Below are 20,948 nucleotides of genomic sequence, written 5' to 3'. Positions count from 1 at the left end.
CACGTTTTAAAAAAATGGAAGAAATGGTCAAACGACGACATTTTATTGTCTTGAGTGATGAGTCCCCCAGCCAACCCTTAATTCTACGCGCATAGGTGCCCCGTCCATTGACGGCTTCCGGGCAAAAAAACGGAGCAAGCGACACGGTAATCGCTTCTTAATAAGATGCAAAAACATTTCTCAAAAGAAAAAGATGCAAAACCATTATACGACACCGTAGCTTCCATGGATTGTTCTCATCCACGAATAACAAATGAGATAATATTTTCAATTTTATAAAACATTGTAGACGTTTCCAAAAATAAAAACGAGTATTGATTCGACGGCTGCTTTCGGCGAAAATTTTGGGGTCTTACGTACAGAAAACGCAAGTGGGGGACCGCCAAATAGAGAACAGAATAACTCGTTTAACCCAATCCGACGGTCCAAACCATCGAACAAAAGACGGTCCCATTCATTTATACAAAGTCATCACCTTACCGAATCCGAAATTCCTCCACCATTATTTTTTTTTCTTTTGTTTCGCTGATTGTTCTCTCCGTGTCCTTTCAAATCATCCCACCATCCACCCAGAAACTACCATTCACCCACAAGAGGGAGGAAGGAGGATCGATAATCTCTTCGTCCCTGGTACCCTCTCTTTGATTATTTTATCTATTTATATACATAGGTGTTGTATTTATATTTCTATGCATGTGTTTGTTTTTGTTTTGATCTTGATCTGAACGGAGATCGCAGATTTTGAGATGGCGTCGAAGCGGATCTTGAAGGAACTCAAGGATTTACAGAAGGATCCTCCCACATCATGCAGCGCTGGTATTTCTCTTTTATTTCTGTGATTTTTTTTATCTATCATTCTTTTTGTTTGACTTGAGATTCCATTTTTTTTTTAATTCTATGGTTAGGTCTTACTATGGATTTTCTTTTGTTTGATTTTCTCATTTACTTTGATGTATTCGATTTCATATATCCCTTTTTGTGGATACTTGTTCTATCTGTCAAAGGAAGGCTACCGGAGAATATGTTGTTGCAAAATTGTAAATTACGTATTGCGAATTTTTGTTGCATGTTTTGTTGGGAATTGAGATTTGCTTTTGGTTCTGTAAGCTTGTATTTCATTTAATTGATGATGCTGGAAACGTATGGACGTGTTGCAAAGTAGGGGAAAAAAACCATAACCATAATTTACAAGTTATTTTTTTTATTACATGATCTGTATGCTTATTCCAAATGGACATGGCAATATATATTTTGAAGGTATAGCAAGTGAATTTTGTGCTTAATGCCTGGTTAATTGTATGTCTTTCTTTTGTGCTTTCTTTTATTGATTATTTTGCCTTTTCTGGAATGTTTTAGGTCCCGTTGCTGAAGACATGTTTCATTGGCAAGCTACGATCATGGGTCCCCCTGACAGTCCATATGCAGGGGGTGTTTTCCTTGTTACTATTCATTTCCCTCCGGATTATCCATTTAAGCCTCCCAAGGTATGTTGTTTGCTTTCTATGTGCAAGTGTAACATCTTGTTTTAATTGTTTGGAGTTTTCTTCATTTGTTTATTGTGCTTGTTTGATGAAGTCTCAAATGGTTTCTAAGTTACTATATTTCCTGTTCAGTGGTATAGTTGCTAGCTTATAATGATCTACATTATCTACATAAATTTAATGCACAGGCTTTTTTTTTTTTTTTTTTTTTTGTCTCTCTCTCTCTCTCTCTCTCTCTCTCTCTCTCTTCCTCTTGGTGAACTTGGGCTTAATGCTAGTTTGTATCTAAAGTTATCCCTAGGTATTTCTCTTTAATATAGAAGTATGTTCTCATATTTCTTTCTCCTTATTTTGTTAGTTGAAACAATTTGTTAGTCTGAGCTCAGGACCACCTTTTAAAATAAGGAAAAGAAACAATTATTGACCTTAACAATTGGGCCTTATCTGTACAGAGTACAGACAGAGGAAGTTAGCTGTGAGGCCATGTGAATGTCTTTTCTTTATGATTTTATTTTGTTGATCTGTGTCTCATTGTTTATCATTTGGTTTGCTTCATGTTTATGGATATGCATGTGTCATTAATTTTACATGGACCTATCATCCAGGTGGCTTTCAGAACAAAGGTATTCCACCCAAATATTAACAGCAACGGGAGCATTTGTCTTGACATATTGAAGGAGCAATGGAGCCCTGCTCTAACCATATCTAAGGTTCTTATTTCATAATTCTGAAATCACTCTTCTTTAGCTCTGAACATGACATTGTTTTTTGCTAATAATCTCTGAAATTTCTAAGTGAACTACATCATTCATTTGCCACTGCAACTTATGAAACTGTAGTTGTTATTCATTTCATCGCTAATCATTCATGTGGTAGGAGAAATGATGCAAGCAAAAACTCTTGACATTCTGTCAATCCTTGTAGAATCTGCACTGACCAAAGTTACTCATCTTTAAACAGAAATTAACAGCTGTCTTAAAAACAAATATTTCTTGATCATGTTCCTATTTTTAGGCACTTTATTTTCAACATTCTAAATCAAGTCAATTTCAAGGATCAGTAATGTTTAACATCTTTCTCTGGTGTCTGGTCAGCTTCTACACACTGCTAAGGTTTTCAATTGTGTAAGACTGTTTTCATGCTCTGTAGGTGTTGCTTTCAATTTGTTCTTTGTTGACGGATCCCAATCCTGATGATCCGTTAGTGCCAGAGATAGCACACATGTACAAGACAGACAGGAATAAGTATGAGACAACCGCTAGAAGCTGGACTCAAAAGTATGCAATGGGCTAAAATGGTATCTGGTGCTTGCGAGGGGAGGTCATTTTCTATTCATTTTATTTTTGTGTTTCAGTTGTGTATCAATGTTTGTCCTGTCTCCAATCAAAATGGGCTTAAGGAGGTCCATAATAACGATTTAGCTCAAGGAAAACATATATATGTTGCGTTTCAATTGATGTATGGATAAAATATTAAAGTGGGAACTGTGCAAATGTGTCCCCAATTTAATGTCAACTTATGTACGCTCAAACTGTGAATGTGTCCCATATTCTGTCTGACTTTGTATCTGCTTATGAATCAAATATGACCTGTTCGTGAATGTTTTGCGTTTGGGGATGGGGTGTTTCCATGTAATTTCCCTCTTTGATGACCAAACTTAAACCTCAGAACCAGCTCATAGTTGGAGTATATGAAATGAGACATCTAACTGAGGAGGCTGATTTTTCTGAGTGAGGATATGACTGGGGCGTGGTCTGATCTTCATTTGAGGCCTTCTATGTGCTTTTATCTTGTTAAAATAATAATTACTACGAAATGATGGTTTAAAATAATAATATTGGTAGTGATTTTGGTACCTTTAGGCTTTAGCCAATAATAATGGAAATAAAATAAAAGAAGCCGGATTTTGCTATTTAATTTATTATTATTGCACCCCCAATTTGGTAATTTAGATGGTAAGTATTTCATCCGCTGATTTCGCTTGCTGGTGACGCGCCAATTTACCAGCGCTGGGAAATTCTAACAACTAACAATTCTCTTAATTTCGCAATGTTTACGAGTCGAACTGTTTCTTTATAAACAGTTTAATAATGTTTTTGCCTTCTTGTATAGTTGTATTCATAAAGTGCAGTTTCATCCATTGTGCTATTGCGCTCTTTGCGTTTATAAAAGAGACGGTTCATTTTTAACTTTCCTATGGTTCTTCGAGATTGGCAATAAAATGTGCTTGCATGATTAATTTATGTTTGCAATTAGGTTGAAGCATGGTGGTGACGATGGAAGAAGTGGAATCAATTGAGGTCGAAGAAAATGATAGAGAGGAAAGAACACAGTAAAAAAGGAATCAGGGAAAAAGTTGCAAAATTTTGGATAAATAAATATATCAAGCTCAAACAAAAATAAAAGAAACGACACCAAGTTTGTACAGATCGCCCAAAGTAGTTGCTTTTAGATAATGGGCCTGAGCTTAGTGCATGTAGTGAAACTTTGTTTGAGGCAAGGGGCCTTACCTCAAGATGAGTACACGTATCACAGCTTATGCTATTTCTTATAAGTTTATCCTTCTTATTCATGTGATCGTGTTACGAACAAATATTTTCCTAAGAATAAATACTATATGAAAAAAAAGCCATTTCTGTGCATATTTTTAATGTAAAAAAATATATTTCTATTCAATATTGATTAAAATAATATATTATATTTGATTATAACTCATTATATACAGCCTCATAAAAAACAAAAGGATAGATTACTTTATGCAACAATCTGAAAATAATAGTATTTGTATTGTGAAAAAAACTTAAAAGTAGTTTTTTTTTTCTATAAATATAAATCGTTTTAAAAATATAAGAGTTATTCAGTTAAATTAATGAATATTTTATTAGAATTTAAGGGAATTAATAACTTCATTCGTCACATATAATAATTTTAAACAAATTGTGTTTATATACAAACAGAGTACATCTAAAACAATTAATTAATGATAAAATACTATTATTCCTAAATAACATATACCAAGTTGCAAATACGGGTAATAGATTCAACTAGTATTTCACATTAATTTAATTTAAAAAATAATTATTATGTTCGTTAATTAAACTTATGGGACTAATAATTTTATTTCATGAAATTTAGGGCCAGAGATGGCATTGTAAGATTGAATGGAAGGACAAAAGATGCTTCCTTTCATTATTAGATACACATAACACAATAGTCTCAAAAATTCATGAAATTATGGAGGTTATATTATTTATTTGACTCACTAAACCAAATAATTAATTACTTAATCTTGATTCAGTGTCTTGGTTTTAGTCATACCTCTAGGTTTTATTATGTCGTGGAATCATTATAATTTTAATTAAGAAAGAAAAAAAAAATCAAAAGAGTAATTGATTTTTTTTTATTTATTTTAAAGAAATAATTTTATCATTCCGTACCAATAAAAATATATTATAATACAACTCATGTCAGCTTGAAGTTAATAGCAAGTCCAGAAGGCAAGAACTGAAAGAAGCCATGCCTAGAAGTTGAAAACCCTAATTTAATATTTTCTTGTTCCCCAGAAAACCCAAAACCATTCAACTTTGTTTAGGTGTTTTAATTATTATTATTAACTTAATACTACAACAGAACATGGTGGCCCATGTCGTTTATATATTTGGATTAACTAACTAATTAATTAATTAAATACACGTGTCAAATCTTCAGGTATGTAGAAATCTTGAGTTAAGCTAAAGATTAAAAAAATTAGGTACAAATGGGTCGTGTCCACGAGTGGGAGAGAGAGAGCATGGTCCCTGAAAATCCGGTTTATTAAAATAAATTTAAACCTAATCTCAGTTAAGGTACATGTTATGTACATTACAGATGACCAAAGGGAAAGAAAACAAAATAAAATTTCTAGTGAAGACAAAGTACAAAGCTAAAACTCACAATCTAACATCCACTAAACAGCTTTTTGGGAAGAATATTTTCGTCGCAAATTATGAAAAACAACTGCAATGCTGGATATTCGATTCATAATTAATTAGTAATGGGTTGCAGATTATTACTGTATTAATCACTAATTATTGTCTAATGACTTGTAATTGTTCAGTGAAAGATAATATTAATTAGAAATATATCAAGCTAGGCATTAGCCTTTTTGATGCTATATTATAAATTCGACCATTAGGGTTTCAGAATGTATAGTACAAAGATATTTTTCCTATTTAACAATATTTTTCGATGCAAGAAATAATAGATATTTCTAAATTACAAGTAATAAATGAGACACTGAAATCTATTAAAAGACGAGAATTAAACTAGAGTGGTCGAAAATTACTAAAACATGATAAATAAGAGCGGGATGGCTCGGTCCAGTAAGGACAGGGAAATAATTCAAAGCTCACATGCAAGCAACAAAAAAAAAAAAAAAAAAAAAAAAAAAAAATGAAAAGAGGATTCTTTGTTGAACACAATCCAGCTATTCTCCATTTTTCATGGCTTTTGAGATTTTAAAAACTAATAATTGTAACCAAACCAAATATCTCTTACTGTTAATTTGAGTTTTGATATATATTTATAATTAATGTATCATATCCCTTATTTTTAGGCTCAAATAATTGAATTTCACAAATTCCTAATAATAAATATACATAGTTTAGGATTAAAAAAGGAAAGAAATTATAATGCAATCTGTGTGTATAACAGTAAAATAATACCCATTTTAGTTTGCCTAGTAGAGGTCCACATCAACCCACATGGGCAGGAGGAACACGTGCCTTTCTTCAGTCTCCGAGGGAAACCGTAAACGGCGCCGGTCACCGGCAGTTCAGTTCAACAGTGAAATTCTGTCGGTGGGACCTACAGTGGACTGCGCCGGTCATCCACTCTTAAGGCAAAAATTTGGAGTTACTCGTGTCTTCTATAGTAACTCAAATCCCAGAGAGAGCAGCACGTGACACTTCAATTTCAGCCACGTATGTATATTTCCAAATGGTGTCAAATTTATATGTATTTTTAAAATTTTAATGGTCAGCACAGTGCAAAGAGACTTTCAATTATAATTTTATACAGAGGAAGCATATGCAAATGCATAATCATAGCCCTTTTTTTTATTATTATTTTTTTATTTTTAAGAAAAGAAAAACTGTGGAAGAGGAGAGGAGATAGGGACCAACATCTCTTGCTTCAAAGACAAGCTTGTGAATTGCTTGTGATGGAAGATTACATAAACTTTTCTTGGAGTTGTGGTTACTGCTTAGCTTAATAGCCATAACCTATGCATCATCTTTTATAATTAAGGTTTCATAAAATTCCGAGCTTTAATTTTGTTTTCTTATACATATACAATTAAGACCGACATCTTAATAAAGCTTCAACGTTGTTGAGAGGTGGCCCTTCTTTTTAGAACAGATCTTGTTCCTCTATCTATCTCTCTGTTCTTTCTTTCTTTTTTTTTTTTTAAATATATGTTTTTGAAATTAATTTTAGAAATACAGGGATTTTCCTTGTTTCTAATTAAAAAAATGTGTGGGCACTATGCATCAATACAGTATTTTTGAAATATCTAGAGTGACAGAAGTTTGAAACGTTTTGTTCTTATAGATGATGAGTTGGTTTTTACCAGTACAAAGAATTCCCGTGACTAATATTACATGTTCAATGTGATTGTCGTTTCTTCGTTTTCTTTGAATTTTTTGTTTTTTCATCCCATTTCTTTTATTTATTAAATTTATTGCAATCTTTCTGCCAAAAGTGAAGGAAAGCATGCTAAACCATGCATGGATGTAGGATATATCGAAAGGTACATAGATACTTTTTTTTTTTTTTTTTGGTTAAATTTTAGCTAGTAATTAAAAAAAATATTGTTTTTAGGAAAATTAAAAGTATGTTCTTTTTTCATGTATACGTTGTACCGCTTTGTCAGTTTGGAGAAGATTTTCACATGTTCATGTTCGGTGCCAGAAATTACCACTTTTTCCCTTTGTTTTCACCTCACTTTTTTCTTACTATTTAATCATGTAATTCAAAAAAAATAGAGTTCTTTCTACTAGCTCGCTCTAAACCTAACAATGCTTAATCCTTCATAATTTAATGCTTGGAAATGTCATCATTGGATTAAAAAAATATTATTTGAGATACATTTTACTAATGAATTTAAATAAAATAACAAATCCGATTAAGTTTCCAACATAACGAAATAAAAGTAAATAAACCTTAATTAATTTGAGATTAAATCTTTATTGCGATAGTATCATCCAATCACACTGAATTTGTCTGTATCTTTAACCATAGGTTAAAGAGGGTCTAAGTGTAAAAGATTTGAAGCATACAAAATATAACCTTTGAGGCTTTGAGAGGACTAAACACAGAAACGGTGTATGGCTTTATGCACGACGGAGAAGCTGTTCCTCCTATCTAAAGAAAACACAAGAGAGCAAGAGTAGCCGGTAACACTGGAATCAAGGGTGTCTAGGGTTTGATGCGGAATAACTTATTCATGATTAAGGTTATGATTATTTGAGAGGAAAAACTAAAGAAACCCAGCAAGAAAGATCTTGGACTTGCTGCTCATTGACTTATCCCTGCTTTGTTTTGGCAAACCACCAAATATATATTAACAAAAAAGATTACATATTCATTTGACGATTTTCTAAAAATACAAATATTTAAACTTATATATATATATATATATATATATATAAGTGAGAGGAGCATCGGTGATTTGTCGAATTTGGTGTACTTCCTTAGCTGTCTTTTGTTCATGCTTTCACTTGGCTCAATGGAGGGGCCAATGTCCAAGAACCTCTCTTCAACTTTCATGTTTGTCTTTGCTAATCCATATATCTCTAAATCATGGGATCTTTAACCCTTTCTCCCCCTCACGCAAATCCAACATATACACTACAATTACGCCATAATCTTGATTAATTACCTCTTAATGATATATATATGAAATGGGAACTGCGTCCACCGAATCAATTCTATAAAATATATGATTAATTAGTCATCAACATTTGGTTTTTGTCTTTTGACTAGCTAAGACAATTAGCATTTTCAAATAATAATATTAATTAATATTAAAATTAGCACACAAACAAATTGACCAAAACCAAATTATTGTCTTCTAACTGTTCATTCTGCCATTTCCAAAACCTCCTGGCGAGCTAGCAAGATCGTTTAATTATCACCGCTGATTCAAATAAGCAGCAAGAGTTATTAATTACTATGTAATTAAAAATTAGGTATTCACTAATCCAAATATTTCAACTTATTGTAATTAAAGTGGATATTGAAAAGGAGTATGTTTTAATTTTTGCTGATCATTATACTTAATTATAGTGTTTTTCTATATACCAATGCGCGAAAATTTATGAATAAGGTGACAAATATTGAATTATAATGTTTTTCGTTATTTATACAAATGACTTTTTTTTTTTTTTTACTTTTAACGGAAGAAATACTTGCCACACTACGTAATACGTACGGTAGAAATACAACATAACATCATCATGTGACCAATTTGACCATAATTATAGCCATATGGTCAATGGATAATATATAGATGGAAGCATGCTAGGCGTGATGCCTTTGTACTTCCTAATGTTTGGCTCCAAATGTTTATACCATTAAATCTACAAATATGTCTAAACACAAACAGGTGCTGTATAAACCAAAAATTCCATATCATCCAATTCGGCTAATTAGATTCTATCTACTCAGTTACCTACCTGTGATGGTGAGTTCTAACCGCCAATCATTGGTAGACACGTACGCAACCATACATCGCTAACCTTTATATATTTGTATAAATTCAAGTTTTTTTTGTTCCTTTTTAGGGAATTAAAATTGTTTTGTTTTAAAAAGAAACAAAAGTTTAGTCGGCTTTTTTTGTTTCTTGTATTAATTGTATGTTCTCGAGGCTTAAACAACAAAAATTATTAATTTGCCTTGATAATCTTTATTATTGAAAATTAAATTGCTAACTTGGGTTTTTCTTGGAGTCAAAAGATTGACTAATAAACCAATATCCTGTTATTGTAAGCAAGAAAATATCGTAGCTTCTGTCTTTTATCCTCTGGTAATGTAATGTTTGTTAGTTCCTTAATCCTTGGAGCTTCTTACAACTGAAGGCTATGGAGTCGCTAGCAATTCGATGAGGACAAGATGATGGAATTTAAGCAGACATTTTTACTACTCGTAGGTTTGTAATGATCAGACAAAGGGATCGAAGCAACTAATTCGATAATTTACATTTCTGTTCTTTCTTTTAAAAGAACTTTTCAGGTTGGACAATCAATAATTTTCTCTTAATAATTGAAAATGCCAATTTACATATTTTCTTTAATTTTTTGGCAGAAAATTAGAAAGCAAAAAGATTCTATATTTAAAAAAAAAAAAAAAAATCATAACTTTCCTATTTTGGCATATTATTATTATGCATGAAAATTAGTGGTACGTATTTTGTTTCTTGGGATAGGTTTTCTGTTGCTCCTCCTTTTAAAAAATTGACCATCAAAACAAAATGCATCAACATTTGTCCCTCTAATTCTCTCGACAAGCATTTTCTTTTTTCCCAAAAACATGGAATACCATTTATTACAAATCCAAAATGAAATTAGTTCAAATCAAAAAAAGAATTTCGGGCAAAAGAAGTATATATTCATTGAAAGCTAATTTTTCTAATTAGGCGATGAAATTTAAAATTTGATTAATTTTTTAAAATTGTTTCACTTTTCCAGTCTCAAAAAATATATTATTTTCCCCTTATTATTGTTATAAAAGATAACTCTATGTAGCAATTTCCCATTTTTCAAAAAAAAAAATCCCAAAAATAAAAAGATAATGCTACCAACTTTAAGCATGTTTAACTAATTAACTAGTTCCCTTCCTTGTCTCTCCTTTTTCACGAAGAAGGAAAAGATTACGTCACTCATTGTGCAATTAGAAACCTCTTCTTAATACTTTACATATGTGAAAGAAACTTCTTATATAGACGTAATTCCTATTGGGCAGAAATAATGTAAAGAAAAAAATTTTGATTTTTCCTTCCTTTTTTGATTTTTCCTATTTTCATATATTATTTAAAAAAATTGTACTATTTTCCAACGCGTCAATTCCTAATGTTCTGGGTATTGTACGGTTGGTCCAAAATCACTGAGCTCTGTGATGACTTTAGTATAGTGATGTTGACTTTTGTAGTACAAAAATCGGACGGACAAAAATGTTGGATTCCAACTCATGATGTGCATGATGAGAGATGTGTGTACAGTAAAACAGGACGGTGGTTGGCAACAAATTCACCGGAGGAAGTGGCGATGACCATTAGGTAAGAGGCAGGTGATTGTCTCCCGATTACCAGGTCCAACGCGCCACCGGAGGGTTTGAAGCAGAGTTCTTTTTTATTTTTCTTCTTGATTTTATATTATAATTTTGTAACAAAGATGTGCTTAAACTTGTTGACAGTTTTTAATTCCAATAAAGTCATTTTTTATAATTCAAAAGGAAAAAAAAAAAGATAATAATAATTTTTAAAAAATTCATTTTTATTTGTTTGTCCCTAAATAAGCAAATCTTATCCTAATTTTATTATCGATTAAAATGAAAGTGAAAAATGAAATCTAAAATTTTGAATTTTAGAGTTCAAATTTATTTATGTTTTAAATTTTTTGAAATCATCTAACATAAAAAAAAATGAGAGATCAGTAATATAATAAACGTTTAACATAAACAGCACAAAATTTGTAATTTCTAGAGGGATATTTTTTAAAAAAATTTGAAGGAATAGATGAAATGCGTTCTGTTTGAATACGGCTATCCATGTTTAAACTGTGCTCATATCGATGTAAATTTTTTTAACAGTGAGGATTCAAATTTTTAACACTGTCATTAACAAATGGATTAATTTTTATTTATAGAAGAAAACCGTAAATTTTGAGAAAAATATTCATGCAATTTATGAAGAATTGTTTTTGTTGAGCGTGTTAAACACGCACTATGGAAAGAAAGTAGAATAAATATGTCTCGGTTATGGAAATCGGGAGAGCAGAGAAAGCCCAGAGACGTACAAAACCAAATTATAAATGGCGGCGAATTCTAGGTTGCCGGCCACGTTAGTGCTGGCTGTAAAAAAGTAATTATAAAAAGATTACAAGCGAACAAAAACCAAAAAAATAGTTCTAACTTGAAACTTTCAAAATCTTAAAAATGGTAAAAATAAAAAGTTATATTAAGCCAGCACAATATGAAGTGTCATAAACAAATCATATCCCCAAATTACCCTTCTCCCACTCCATTCTAACACCAAGGCTTTACGACAGTAATTACAAGAGTAATTAAGGGAATTAAACGTAATTACAAGATACTTAAGCAATTTAAGTGGTCAAACAAGTGATGTACTCCTAATCCAGCATATTTGACTACCTAATTCAAACGGACCCGGGTATCTTGGGCCTCACGTGACAAGGATCACACTATTCGAGATGCTGAGTAAGCACCTTATGATGCTCTCCAATTGGGCCAGACTTTCCCATGGGCCCTATGTTGCTACGTGTCAAAATCGTAATTCATCATCAGGATGCGACGTAACGTATAGTGTATTTGGGCCGTGGCCGGAATCTTCGACCCGACACACCGGTTTTGATACAACCTGCCCCTAACTAATTTTGCTTTAGATAGAAAATAAAAATATTTTTTTAAAAAAAAAAAAAAGAAAAGAATTAAAAAGGAAATTAATATGAATGGAAATATTAGTAAATTATTAATAATTGGCGTTTTCCAATTTCGGCTGTTGGGATCCTATAAAACAGCGATTTCAGTGTTTTAGTATCGGATGCAACTAAAACTCTGCTTGTCTTTCTCTCTCTTTATTACTGGAGATTTTTTCCCGGTACGTTTCCTCTTTTCTTCCCATCTCCTTCTTCCTCTCGGTCTGAGTTTCCACTTATCATTAGCTTCCAGTACAGGAAAAAAACAACAACTGAAGTTTATACAATTAGGAAGAATCTAAGATTTTATTCTTTTTCCTATTTTGCTGATTTCTTCCTATTTTGCAAATCAATTGATACTCCTCTTTTAGGCCGTCTCACATTCTCTGATTTTGACAGAGACCGTAGTGTCTCCCTTTTAAGTCTGGAAATTGAGTCCCCTTTGTTTAAAGGGAGTCAGAGTTTAATAGTGAGTGAACTCCCTTTTCAAATAATTTCTGTACTAGTCTTCCTCTTCCCGGCTCTTCACCTTCTTTCTCTCTCTTCTTCCGCATCTTCTATGCCAATAAAGAATCCGAGAAGTTGTTGAACAAAACATATCACAATCATAGAAATGATGGAACAAAGTATCCTATGTCCTATGAAGTACACTGAACACAAACAAGTCACGAAAAAATTTACAAAACCATCCTTAAAGCCCAGAAAGGATGACAGGAATCGGTTAGAGCACAATCCGCCGCGGGTTGTACGGATATCAGTGACGGACCCCGACGCCACCGACTCCTCCAGCGATGAAGAAGGCGAGTTGTTTGGCCGCCAGAGAGTTAAACGCTATGTGAATGAAATTAGCATCGAAGAAGGCTGCAAAGAAATCATTCCTATAGCCAATGGAAGAAAAAGAGCAGGTACTGAATTACCGGCGGCTCACCGGCGGCTCAAACTGAATACAGCTAATTCTAATAATGGCAGGAAGTACCGCGGTGTAAGACAACGGCCATGGGGAAAATGGGCCGCCGAGATTAGAGATCCTGGGAGACGTGTACGTTTATGGTTAGGTACTTATGACACAGCTGAAGAAGCTGCCATGGTATATGACAATGCTGCAATCAAACTTCGAGGGCCGGATGCTTTAACAAACTTCATGACACCTCCGAGAAGAGAAGAAGCAGCAGAAGCGGAAACAGAACAAGTAGAGGAAAAGACTGAAACAAATGCTACTTCAACCTCTGGGTACGAATCTGGTGGTGAATCTCACAATCTGGCATCTCCTACCTCAGTTCTGAACTTCAGAACTCACCTGAGTGAAGAATCATCGGAACCACCGCAAAAGCGGGTCACAGAAACAAAATTAGAAATTAAAACGGAAGAAGTAGTACAAGAGTGCGAAGGCGAAACCATTTTATCCGATGAATCAACAGAATATTTATTGCCGTTGGACTTGCCGTTTTTGGAGGAACCATTTTTAGATGATTTCTTCAATTTTTCGAGTACAGGACCTTCACTCTTCGATGATGATACAATAACGAAGACAACAAGCAATATCGTTTTACAAGAGACTATATCAAGTCATGAAGATTTCAGTGACATATTCGCGGATATGCCTCAAGACTTTGGATCATTCAATCACCAAGAGGATGACTTTTTCCAAGATATCGGAGATTTGTTTTTCTCAGAACCGCTTGTAGCACTATGAGAGAGGGTTTCATGTCTGGTACTGACCGGCTGCCACCGTTTTGCTTGCCTATTTGACGGCAAATTTTGTCACCGGTGACAATACAATCCGGCTTTTTTTTTTTTTTATCAGTTTTGTTACTATTTATATAATATATTTTTATATTTTATTTGTTTGTTAAAGTATCTCCGTTTAAAAGAATGGACGGAGAATCGAGTGGAGTTTTGCTGAGATTTTGTACTTTATTATATTTAAAAAAAAATAATAATAATAATACTTAGACACTCTACTTACTAATGCAGAGTTATTTCCAAAATCTTGTGTTTATTTAATTAATGATTAAATAAAATATGGTATAATCTTAAAAGTGCCACAGTGGCATTCTTTTTGCCCCACACGAGTAGGCGTGATTTGCGGTTCTGGCCGGTCGATTGAGTCAAGACGGTGCGACTCGGTACATGTGAAATCGAGGTCTACAATATTATTTTTTTAATTTATTTATTTTCCAAAATGTATGACAAGCACGCGAAAAAATTGTCGTGTGGCCGCAAAGTTAAAGAAGTCTAGAAAGGCTAAAAAAGTAAAACAATAATAATGGTGGATTAAAACCGGGTTAACATTAATTGTTACTAGCTAATGCATTATAGACATTAACACAATAATTAAGATTGGTTGAGACGGAATTAATGTGGACGGAGTAAGAGTCGTATTGAAATTAACATTCCACCTTTGCTTTTCAATTGAAAAGATATGTTTTTTGAAAAAAGTTGATTCATTTTGTGGTCTGGTGTCATTGTTGCAATAGTGTTCAAATTTGCACTTTATGGACCAGTTACTAATTTTGCGACGTTAATTTTTATCAAACCCATTTCAATGTAAAACGATTGACGAATTTTCCAAATTCAGTTTGTCGTTTTTTACCACATCTAAAAAGTTTAGCAAAACGGTGGTTCAGGTTCACAACAAAGTCAGCATTCGCATGAGCAAATTCCATTTGCAATGTTGAAAATACTATTATTTCAATTTTAATTCTATTAATTTTAGGTTAGGATGGTGTATGAGTTGTACCCATTATGAAGATCATAAGTCATTATTTAAAGAGGATTGTAATACTATCTATGATGCTGATCGAGTTATATAAACCTTTGGGTTTGTTTATGTTCAAAAAATAAAAAAAAATATTATATAGTATATATATGCATGCAGTTTCTTAATTTAAGAAAAAAAAAAAATCATAATTTGCCTTCATTCAATAGCTTAAAATAAACCAAAGAAACAAGTATGTAATGAAGAATATTTGATGGTCCCATCGTCATGCTGTTCCAAGTATTGCTTCTTGCTTCCATATTACTCAAACAGAAATATATATATATATATATATATATTTATATGTATGAAGCTTGCAGCAATTATTTCTAAAATCACACGGAGAATGTCACAGTCTCTCCTCGTCGTCTATTTTCTTCTTTCAATTTATTTTCAGAATGTTGGTCAACTATGTATTATTTGTAAACATATAGTCATAGAATTTCCTTCTCTTACACTATATACACATAAATTCTAAAATGAAATTATTTCTCATATTGAAAAGGTTATGAACAAATTTTTATTTCTCCATTCGAGTAGTGGGTTGAGACCTCCCAATTATATAAGGTTTCACTAATTTGATGAGTTAAGAGTAGGGCTATATTTATTATGTAGTATATAGTGTTATTTCGACTCATCGGACTTCTTAGTGAATACAAAAAAAAGTTTTTAATATTTAAGAACATCTTAATTATTTTATATTATTAGGAACTAAGAATAATTATGTTAGAAACGGGGCCCGATAGGCATTCTCATTGGAGGGCATCTAAATTAAGTGGCACTTTGAATACTATTACTGAGTAGTTAGCTTCGCAGTTAATCAAGGAAACATATATAACATGGATATCAAAAAGCCCTCATAATTATGTCTCAGACCATATGATAATTAAAAATATCTTTTAATTTTCTTATAATAATAATAATAATTAATAAAAAGTTGGAACCATCAGCTTAATTATCCCCCACAAGAAAAGAGAAAAATCCCAGTAAAAAGGAAAAACAAAAGAGGACAAGTTGGATTAGCCCTAGTACAAGCCAAGACCCTCCCACACGTTCAACAACACATTTTTCATAATTACGTTTGAAAACTATATATTAAGAGAGAGACATTAAACCAAATTTAACATTTTGACGAGATTGATTGAACTTGTAATACATGAGATGCTCTGAACCCAAAAAGAGAGCAAATTGGATTTTTTTTTTTTTTTTTTTTTTTAGGAATTTATTTTATTTAAGGAAAGTATACATACAATATTAATAAAACCTTCCAAAAAAATTAATAAAAAAGAAACCGAGTACTATATAAAAAGGATTAAAACATATATGGGTCATGGTTGCGATGAGTTATTTTATTTCCTTTTTTATTTGAATTTAATTTACAGCTCTCCTCTTTTTCCTTGTCATATAAAGACTAGCTTAGTCATCCATTTCATTGAATTTAATTTACAGCTCTCCTCTTTTTCCTTGTCTTTTTCTTTTTCTTTTTCCTTTTTTGACACTTTTTCCTCTGAATAAAGATTCATATAGTTCGTTTTCTTTCTTTATTTGGTAAGTTATTTCATACAATTAAAGTAATTTACTTATGGCTAATTATAACTTTATATGCTAAGCCAACCATAATTGGATTGGATCTTGGATGGTTAAAAGCTGACGAAATATCAAAATATTCCGAACTTTATATGTTTTTAGAATTTTATTTTTATTTTGATATATTAGCGCATGATAAATATTCAACAATGGCGGCACAATATATCAAGAAAAGCCTCCGTTAATTCATAAATATTTTTGATGACATACATATTAGAAACTTATTTCCTAACAAATTGCCTTTTTTGCCCTTATCATTTTACATGCCAAATTCTAATTCTCATCATCAATATGCAATTTGATTCTTTTTCCATAATCAATGACGTAGAAAATTGATTTACATAAATTGCTGTCCTTCTAAAATATATAATTCCATCTATTTATTAGAAAATTATATTTATTTATATATAGGAAATATCAAGAAATAGTAATCAAAATATCAAGAAATGACACTAGAATTCATGAACTTGTCTGAGCACCATGTAAGGAAAATCAATACAGACTGCCAAATGTCTATTCACTCTTATAGACAACAAAACGACCATAAAATCATCACAGCATGATTGCTAATTAATAGGTAAAGATAATTTATTATATTACTATTATTATATGTAAATATTTCATAATTTAAAATCATCACAGTAAGATTCATTATGATGCTTCCCTTCACGTGAGATATATAATTTATTTAAAAATTAATTAATTTTAGAAATTATATATAATTTGCTTCTTCTACAGTTTGTATTAAAGATTATGTCAATCTGTCATCTATGCACGTTGGAGCCATAATAATCTTGACCGACTATTTTTACCCAAATAAAGAAATACCGACAATCTTGATACACAAATTTAATATTTTACCATCTTTACTTATTGTTTTACTGTAGAGAGATACCAAATAAAATGGGAAAAAAGCCAAGATTTTTTTGGAATTATATGCATAAACAAAGTCCCAAAGCCACCAAAAATTAAAGAGAGAGAAAATAAAAAAGTTCCTGCATTTATACGGTGTATTTAGTAGAACAACATCTAATCAAATCCTAATCAATACAGTGTATTTATACTAACTTCTGTTCACTGTAGATGTATTAATGTATTATGAGAAAGAGTGTGGTGCAGCTGAGGCCTGAGGGGGCACACGTTTAATTCGTTACCTCATCCAACCCAAATTGTCACCTTATCATTATCATTAGGCTTCCAATAAAATTTCGCTGCTTCATTGCTAAGAATTGGATGACATAATGTTTTATCTTCTCAATAAAACGGACCAACTGATGACAAATATACGTATATAAGCTATTAATTAATTAAACCTCAATATTCCAATTAAAACAAAACAAATGGATGATAGAACTCGTAATTTATGCATAATATTATAGTTCTTAATTAGTTTTTTAAATTTATTATTATTTTTTTTTACCAGAATAAAGTTTAATTATAGCCCAAAAATAGGACCTTCATATATATAGGTAGTCGGCGATAAACTGTATCTACGACTGTAAGTGTTGAGAAGGTAGAAGAAGGCAAAAGAAAGGCTAGTTAGAGGTGCAGGCTTTATTTTAAGAGCGCAAGTCTGCAAATATGTTTCAAACCAAAATTAATGAACAGCGACATTACCTGAACCGCTTTCTTTTGTTTTCTCACTTGTTTTTGTTTCGGTCATCTTCTTTCGTTTTTCTCTGTGTTCTCCAACGCCCTTTCTGGTCCCCACTTGCACAGCAAACATGGCTATCTCCTGCTGTTCTCACATTACATTACATTACATGCACTTCCCGATGATTTTACCTTTTTTTTTTTTCGTAAAATTAATTTGCTAAATTATTATCATAATAGAAAATTAAATATTCAGCAAAACGACTGTATCTTGCGGTGAATTTTAATTAAAGTTATAAGTTCAAAATTTTACCGCTATTTAATTTATAGTGAATAAAAATTAACTATTTTTTGAAAAGATTAACTTGGCTACAATTTCATTACATTGGTTTTTCCAGATGCAACAAATGCCAGTCAACATGTTGACTTCTTGCAGTCGGCATATCCGAAAGTCGGTAACAGCTTGACAACGAAAGTAACTAGTTTACAAAAATTTATTAACTGGAGGAGGATTTGCCCGCCAAAATTAAAGCAGTGAAAACAATATAGTTTGGACGCATTGGATGGATCTGGCCCACCAATCTACTGGGCCCAGTAAGAAATTTAACAATCTACTCAACTTAAATTAATCATGATTATCTTATGTTAATCATGCCATTTTGGCTCAACGATCTCATCAAAGGGTTTGACTACTCAATATTGGGAGCGTCTGTTATCCACGTGTCGCCGTAATCTTACGTCTAAGCATTAACTTTGGGCCCCATAATATCAAACCGTCGGTTTTCTATCCTGAGCTGCAATGCACATGCGAATCAGACTTTTTGAACAAGGAGGTGGGCCCAGGGATCTCGGCCCAACAAGGAAAAAAAAAACAATTGTAAACAGAAGACAATCAGATGGTGTGGCACGTGAAGGCTGGATGGGTCTACTGCACCTGTTTACAGTCAAATTTTTCTTTATCCACGTGGCCATTATGATGCAGGGTCAACACCGCTAATCATGAGACACGTGGCGGAGGCACCATCTTACAAACTTTGCATTGTAGGTGAGGGAGCATGCGTATCCAAGGGTGGCAAAGGCAACCAAAGAGCTACGTACTTGATTACAAGTATTTTATTGTTTTGTAAGTTATTTAAAATTATTCAAAAGAAAATTGATTCGAATATATTTCCGGACCATAAAATGAGAATGGAAATATCTCAGAAATAAATATGCGAAACCGCCTTAATATAATAAAGAAAGAAAAAAAAAAAAAAAAAAGTGGGCAGATGAAGATTGCAGAGCGAGTTAAATTCAATTTCACCTACCGGGAAGCAGGTGATGAGCAGAGAAAAGGAAAATGTGAAGATTTTTTATTTTTTGGGCTTTTCTTTCATCTTTCAGCTTTTACCAGTCAGGCTTCAAAGTTTCTTGTTGAATGTTAGCACATGACATTTTTTTTTTTTTCTTTTTTCGATTAACTAGTGAGTGGGTCCATTAGAACTGTGAAAATAATTTCCCTCAAGCAAGTTGCCTTCTCCATTTCTTTCCAGCAAAGAGTTGAAAACAAATCAAGTTAGAAGGGGGGAAAAGGGAAAATCTACCATGCCCATAGTGGGGCTTAAGTCACAAAAGGAGAGTTTCATGGCCAGCTTTACTTGGAAGGAAGAAAAATATATCATCAGTACTTTGTTTTCAATTGTCTATCTATGCTTTTGTCAAAAAAAGAAAAATTATCGAATATAATTAAGATTTCAACTAGAAAGAAATTTAAGATGTATAATTTGAGTCAAACCTAGTCATAAATATGCGTATTATTAATATTTAAAATATTTCAGCAACAGGATTTAAAAAAAAAAAAAAAAAAAAAGAAATCGTAGACAAGTATGAAATACTAGTAGTAGCTTGAAGGGGAAATATGTAGTGAAAGAAAAGAAATAAAAAAGATTGACCTGTGGGAAAACGGGGTAGTGGGTGAGTGTCCCACTTGGGATTACAGAAGATCACAAAGAGGGGGAAATGTAGGGATAAAACAAAGAAGGATGTTTCTAATTGTCCTCTCAATTTCCAAAGTCAAAACAACTCACTCCTCCAATTACAAGTCAAACTATGTGTTCCATATTATAGGAACTTTAACTTTTGGGTTTTGCCTTCCAATTCCCTTCTTCTTCTTTCTTTTTTTTTTTTTTTTTTTCTTTTGTTGGTCTGTTTGCTTCCTATTACTAATTCTTTATATATACAAATTAAAAAGCACAGACCAATTTTTTTTTTTTTGCCTTGAGAAAACATCACATAAGTATACCTTTCCGACATTCCCTTTTCATTATGGTTTTGCTATTTGTCATCTTCCAATTACGTGTTTGACGCAATACCTGCTAAGCTAAGTTTTTTAACATAAACCCAAAACAAATATCCATTATCCACGATTGCCACGATAGTTGGAATCGTTGAATTTGGAAAATTAGTTTATTAGAAAGTTTTTTGCGTTCAAATTATGTTGGATGCAGTCAGAATTAGACCCGCCCAGACGGCCAGACAGAAGACATTCCACTGTCTTCGATAAACAGTGGAATGAATAGTCTGTAAATGGCCGTTAAATCAACGCCATGTAATGTAATCAGTTTATAGAATCAATTCAAGTCAACTCTACAGTTACAATAGTTGTACTGATAGTTGATCTCGACAGCTGCAAAGAGACTCCAACACAGGAAGTGGGGACCGAGAGAAAAAATTTTGATTTGGGCCTAAGCTGTTTAGTCATGGCTAAAGAATTCCGGACCAAGGGGTCCCCGACATCGAATCATGATCCATTTCTCCTGAAAGAGCCCATTGGGCCATGACTCCAGATATGGATCTATT

General features: G+C 32.5%; 2 protein-coding genes across 3 annotated transcripts; both read left to right on the top strand.

The window, feature by feature from the left end:
* Positions 1–472: 472 nt before the first annotated feature.
* On the top strand, positions 473–3,081 carry UBC10 (ubiquitin-conjugating enzyme 10). 2 transcript variants are annotated; one of them, XM_012234737.4, is made up of 5 exons: positions 473–630; positions 739–816; positions 1,357–1,484; positions 2,087–2,191; positions 2,631–3,081. In XM_012234737.4, the coding sequence occupies exons 2-5, from the start codon at positions 747–749 to the stop codon at positions 2,772–2,774; spliced, it is 447 nt and encodes a 148-aa protein (XP_012090127.1). In that variant the 5' UTR covers positions 473–630; positions 739–746; the 3' UTR covers positions 2,775–3,081. The 2 variants fall into 2 exon arrangements, with proteins under 2 accessions (XP_012090127.1, NP_001295745.1); NM_001308816.1 differs by lacking the exon at positions 473–630 and having other exon boundaries at positions 747–816; positions 2,631–2,774.
* Positions 3,082–12,284: 9,203 nt separating this feature from the next.
* CRF3 (cytokinin response factor 3) lies at positions 12,285–14,141 on the top strand. Its single transcript, XM_012234736.4, has one exon. It carries the CDS (start codon positions 12,786–12,788, stop codon positions 13,863–13,865), a length of 1,080 nt encoding a protein of 359 aa, XP_012090126.1. The 5' UTR covers positions 12,285–12,785; the 3' UTR covers positions 13,866–14,141.
* The last annotated feature ends 6,807 nt before the right edge of the window (positions 14,142–20,948 follow it).

Source organism: Jatropha curcas, chromosome 10 (assembly GCF_041381405.1).
Source record: "Jatropha curcas cultivar XTBG-Jc1 chromosome 10, XTBG_Jcur_1.0, whole genome shotgun sequence".
NCBI classification, from domain to species: Eukaryota; Viridiplantae; Streptophyta; class Magnoliopsida; order Malpighiales; family Euphorbiaceae; genus Jatropha; species Jatropha curcas.
This window is presented reverse-complemented; position numbering and strand designations above follow the sequence as displayed.

Bases quoted from the DNA above. Each gene is read 5' to 3' on its own strand.
- CRF3 (XM_012234736.4), top strand. From the start codon at position 12,786: ATGATGGAACAAAGTATCCTATGTCCTATGAAGTACACTGAACACAAA.
- UBC10 (XM_012234737.4), top strand. From the start codon at position 747: ATGGCGTCGAAGCGGATCTTGAAGGAACTCAAGGATTTACAGAAGGAT. The intron at 1,485-2,086 runs GTATGTTGTTTG...CCTATCATCCAG, and splicing joins ATCCATTTAAGCCTCCCAAG to GTGGCTTTCAGAACAAAGGT. The intron at 2,192-2,630 runs GTTCTTATTTCA...CATGCTCTGTAG, and splicing joins CTGCTCTAACCATATCTAAG to GTGTTGCTTTCAATTTGTTC.